The sequence below is a fragment of the Pelmatolapia mariae genome, linkage group LG7 (genome assembly GCF_036321145.2).
Source record: "Pelmatolapia mariae isolate MD_Pm_ZW linkage group LG7, Pm_UMD_F_2, whole genome shotgun sequence".
Classification (NCBI taxonomy): domain Eukaryota; kingdom Metazoa; phylum Chordata; class Actinopteri; order Cichliformes; family Cichlidae; genus Pelmatolapia; species Pelmatolapia mariae.
In genome coordinates this window covers 33388068-33393311 of record NC_086233.1, presented here as the reverse complement: position 1 = coordinate 33393311, position 5244 = coordinate 33388068, and the positions used below count along the sequence as shown (strand labels likewise).

The 5244-nt window shown below is 41.8% G+C and overlaps 1 protein-coding gene across 1 annotated transcript; it reads right to left on the bottom strand.

Annotated features, from left to right (window-relative positions):
• Window positions 1–513: 513 nt before the first annotated feature.
• On the bottom strand, window positions 514–4918 carry barhl1b (BarH-like homeobox 1b). The gene is made up of 3 exons (XM_063480845.1): window positions 4407–4918; window positions 1835–2057; window positions 514–823 (listed from the first exon to the last, which is right to left on the bottom strand). Exons 1-3 carry the CDS (start codon window positions 4855–4857, stop codon window positions 520–522), a joined length of 978 nt encoding a protein of 325 aa, XP_063336915.1. The 5' UTR covers window positions 4858–4918; the 3' UTR covers window positions 514–519.
• Window positions 4919–5244: the final 326 nt, after the last annotated feature.

Sequence of the window (5244 nt, the reverse complement as noted above, 5' to 3'; positions counted from 1 at the left end):
CAAATTACAGGGGTGGTTGTTCGTTTCCACTTTTATAATAATAATAATAATAATAATAATAATAATAATAATAAAGGTCTAATTAGCATTGAACTGAAGGTCAAAGTGCCACCGACAATTGCAGTTTATCTGTTTTTTGGGAAAAACACTGAATACTGTAACTGGGTTCAAATAAATACATAACTTAGATGCTTTGATTCATATTGAAAAATAAATAAGTTATAAATAAAGTTCCTGCCCCCAAAGACACAAAGAAAAAGAAAAAAAACTTCCATACAGGCAGCGGGGGGTCTCAATCACAAAGGTCCGTCCGTCTGGGTTCATCGTGGATCAGTTTTCACCATTTAAAGGCCGAACAGTTTGTTTTAGTCTTAGTTTTCTTCGGGTTTTTTTTTTTTAAACTCTTTCTGTCTTTGTGTCGTTTATTCTAACGAGTCCCAAGCTGCCAGGATCGGCGAAGGAAAAACCAAAAAAAAATAATAATAAAAATAAGGAAAAATAATATCTGCAGGGGCCCGCTCACCGCTGCTGAGCTGGCCGGGGAAGCACGCCGCTCATAGGAGGCAGGGGAGGCGGAGGAGGTGGCGGCTCGCTGGCCCCCTGCAGGCCGTGGAGCAGGATCCGAGGAACCAGGGGTCTCTGCAGGGCCGGCGGGGGCGCCGATGGGCCTCTGTACAGATATAGGGCAGCTCCGGGGTCCAGGTTGGACACCAGGCTCTGCGGGTAGAAGTACGGGGACGGGAACATCCTCTGCAGGGCGGAGTAGTTTCCAGCTTCGGCCAGAAGCTCGAGTCCTACCGCCGTCTGCCTCTTCCACTTTGTCCTGGAAGAGATAAAAGATGTTTTTAGGTTTTAGCTTCTTTTCTTTCTTTCTTTTTTTTAAGTGTGGAGCATATGTATATCTGAATACGTGTCTCGTGTTTGACACACCAAAATATCTCCCATCTGTTTACCTGGAATCCAATTAACATTCAAGTGAGTTTTTTTTCTTTCTAAAATCACTAAAATCTCCAACCTGCCACATGTATTCACACCCAGCGATGTCTGTTAGGTTGCCAGTGTGCACTCCATGCAGGTGAATAATTCATACTAAAGATAATTGAGTAGATATAGTAGTTTGTTTGAATTATTAATATGCACACATGCAATGATACATTATTCATAGTCCAAAGTGTTGTTTTTAAATTTATTTATGTCATTTAGCTGCCTCAGAGACAGACTGCAGATAAATAAAGTTATCTGAACCCAAAACTATTTTTATTTATTTTACATTTGTTTCCTGTGCAGCTTGTGCAGCTTTGCTAATGTATTTGAAAAGCTGATATAGAAAATATATTTTTGAGGTCACGTGACATGTCTCCATTATGTGATGCCCTTTTAATTTTTTCTTAAGAGTATATAAAATACAAATATCCAGCACTAATCCACAGAAGTGCTGCCAGTCAGTAAGTGCTCCCGTAGATGTACAAGTTAGAGCTGAAATTTTTATCTAATAAGAAGAAGAACAACAACAAAAAAGAAAAACAAACAAATAAAGCAATTTGTTCCTCTACTTCAAACGTGAAAGCTGTTTTTATGATTTGGGATCAGATGTCAGATATATTTAAAGTTATTCTAACATTTTATGGACCACACAATAAATCAATTAATAGAAAAAGGCAGGCTGATCAATAATCGAAGTTAATGGTTCGTTGCCGTCCCGCATTCACTCAGATATGAGGTGAAATCTTGCCACCTTCAGTTGGAAAACATGGCGTCCCGGGTCATGAGCCGGCCGTGAGAAACGAGATTAACCCCCACCCCCCTCCCTTTTAGAAAACAGCAGCGACTTTACCTCCGGTTCTGGTACCAGGTCTTGACCTGCGTGTCGGTGAGGTTGAGGGAGGCCGCCAGCTCCATGCGGTCCTGGACGCTCAGGTACTTCTGCCGCTCGAAACTGCGCTCCAGTTGGGCCAGCTGGTGGTCTGTGAAGGCTGTCCGGGCCTTCCTGGGCTTCTTCAGCCGGACCTGAGGGCTGTCTCTGCTGCTTGAGATCTCTCTGTCTCCCTCCTCTTTCACTGGTTGACCGAAACAGAGTGAAACCAAAGTTAAGGCCTCTCCCACAGCACACAGTAGATCTTTTTTTGCGTGCATCCTCCACAAGAAGAGGAGGCTAATAAATCTGTGCATGACTGTCCTACAGGGCAAACAACTATCAGTAAACACAAACAGAATAAATGGTTTGCCCTGTTACGTTGCGCTTACCTAATGTAGGATTTGAAGACGAAAACCACAAAAATACAAAATTAAATTTGACTTTAAGGATTTGTCAAAATTTTTCTGTTTTTTGTGTGTAAAAAAAACAAAACCAAAACTTATTTTGGAAATTTTGATTGGAAATAATATATATATCTATATATCTATATAGATATATACATATATGTTTGTGTGTGTGTGTGTGTGTATTAAGCCGAACTTTTGACCAGAAGGCTTTATTTTGTTTTTAAAGTTTCATTTTTAAATGAACACAAAATCACTTTCTGCGGGCTCCAAAGTGCACCGTTTAATCTGCAGATATAAAGAAATCAATTTTAAAAACATTTCTAATGTTAAAATATTTTATAATTTGTTTTTTAACCAGCGATGAGTTTTATCTACGTTTTAGAAGAGCTGTCATTTTCGAGTGAAATCACGCCACTGGAAACTGCGCCTATAGGCTTATGGAGCTGTTTGATTTGGCCTTAAATTGTTATGAAAAGCTATTCCAATATTCACCCCTCCAATTTGATATTTTCCTGTCAGCAGACACACAGCCTTTGTTCTTTGTACACGTGGTGTCGTGTCAGGAAGAGCATTGATATGTAGTCCTTATAGTTAATTCTCTGATAGTTAAAAAATATAAAATAAAATAGAAGAAGAAGAGAAAGAAGAAGAAAACAATAGAAGCGAGTAAGGCGAGAGATCTTGGTACTTGAATAGTTGAGTCGTCTCAAGAAGCACAATAATCCGCCTAATTGAGCCACAAGGGAAAGGACGAGCCTTTCAACCGCGACCGGAGAAACTTCACAGGACCGTGGACATGAGTGGAAATCAAGAGCTGGGCGGCCGGGCGCGGTTACAAATCTGATTAGCGCCGGGGACAAATTGCATCAAATCCCTGATATATTACAGGAGGCGGATTCGTGGAAATCAAAGTTACCGTGGCGGGAGCCGCGCGTGGGACCCGCGGCTTCCTCAATCAATCAGCGCGTCGGTGAAGTGTCTCCATCCACTCTGTGATGCACGTGAGCGCACGGGCGGAAAATGTAGAAGAAATCAGTGACTTTACGTTTAAATGAATAGCTTGCGAGAAAACATAATAATAATAATAATAATAATAATAATAATAATAATAATAATAATAATAATAGTTTGTAGGTGTATTAAGTGTGATTTTGTTTGTATTTCCTGTTGTAGCCCACAGCGGTGGAGTTCTTTCCAGGCACTGCTTCATTAAACTGTCAGTGGAGGTGGCACGTCTGTTATGGCTGACATGATTGGAAACAGAGAGGCCCTTGATGGCATTTATCTGGAGGCGACCCTGTCATCTCTACCATTCGTGCCTCACTGACATCAACAGATGCTTTTCGGATATTCTGCTTAACGCAGAGCTTGAAGCGGACCACGCGTGTTTGCGTGTACAGGCAGGCAGCCGTTTTTGTTTTGTTTTGTTTTTTATTTATAATAACTTGATAAAAGGCTCTGGTCTGTCACCATCCAGAGGTAACCAAGCGCGACTCAGCACGAGAGATTTTCACGTCGATATTTTGCTTATCGTTGGCTTCGCTGACCTGCTACTAATCACATAAGAGCAGTATGTTTGTATGATCACCTGTGTCTGCATATTTTATTAGAAAATAGATGCCTCAATTTTTGTTTTTATAGTAAAAAGATTGAATTATCAGGAAATAATTTAAGACGTTAGAAACGGAACATTTATTTTATTTTTAATCACCAGTCAACACTCCAAAATATCCAAATTAGCCTTTATTTTGAAAAGCTGATCTGTTGTTGTTCCAACTTTATGCTCTATTTTCTTCCACATTACACTAGCTTACACATTTTGTGCCAGACAGACATGACCCTTTTATTTCATTTATGATTATCGTATGCAAAATGAAAGGCGAAGAACAATAAATCAAACATAAACATCATACAAAATAAATAACTGAATAAAGAAATAAGTAAAGGTTTTAAAGTGTTAAAATATAGATTTGAAAAACTCATTCAGTGGAATTTTTAACTACCAAAAGGTTTTTTTTTTTGTTTTTTTTCTTTGTTGATGTTGTCTTGTTTGTGTGTCTGTTGAGCCAAATATGTATTATGACGTACATCAGGCTTGCCTCCATTCTCCTCTGTAGAGTAGGCAGGCAGTGTGGCACCCTTACCTTTATATTCACTGTCTGACGATGAGTTGCTGTGGATTTTCTCCATAAAGTCGTCCGCGATCTTCGAGGCCAGCCTCCCTGCCTCCTGAGTCGGCTGTCCATTGCTGGAGTAAGGTGCGCAGGCAGCCAGAGGCTTACAGTCCGCGAGAATATCTCTGATGAGAAACGACGAGGTCACGGTCCTCTGCTGCGACCCAGCAGATATCTGCGCGTGCTGCAGGTGCGGTGGTAGGCCGACGCCGTGACCTTGCCTCTGGGCTACCTCGTCCACGCACTCCCTCCTCGGCGACGGAGGCGACGAACAGCCGCTCTCCACGTCTGATCTGGGGCTGAACTCCAGAGGGGAGCGGCACTCTCCCACCAGACTGTCCCCTTTGGACACCGGACTCCCAGGCCTGTGGGACAGCAGAGAGTCGATGCCAAAACTGGACCCATTGGCGGACGCCTCCATTGTCTTGATGAGGCCTCCTCAAACTGACATTTGGTATTCAGGACAAGTTTTTATTTTAGGGCAAAAGGGGTTGTTTTAGTCTCAGCTGATCCAGAATAGAAGTGACCCCTTTCCGGCATCAACACAAATATTTTTGGATATGCTACAAATGAAGATAATTCACCCGCTAGTTCCAGTCCCCCCACCCCCCAGCCGGCTGGTCGTTATTTTTAGGCCAGATATTTCCACGCTAAGATGAGTTACACGAATGGTCCATGATTCCAATGTTCGTCTTTCGGAAAAGTCTAAAAAAATAAAAGAGAAAGAGAGAGCGCGAGAGACGAAGGAGTCTCTCTGAAATCAACCGTAGGAGTCACAATCGATTCGTTTGGCTTCCTTCGGGATCAA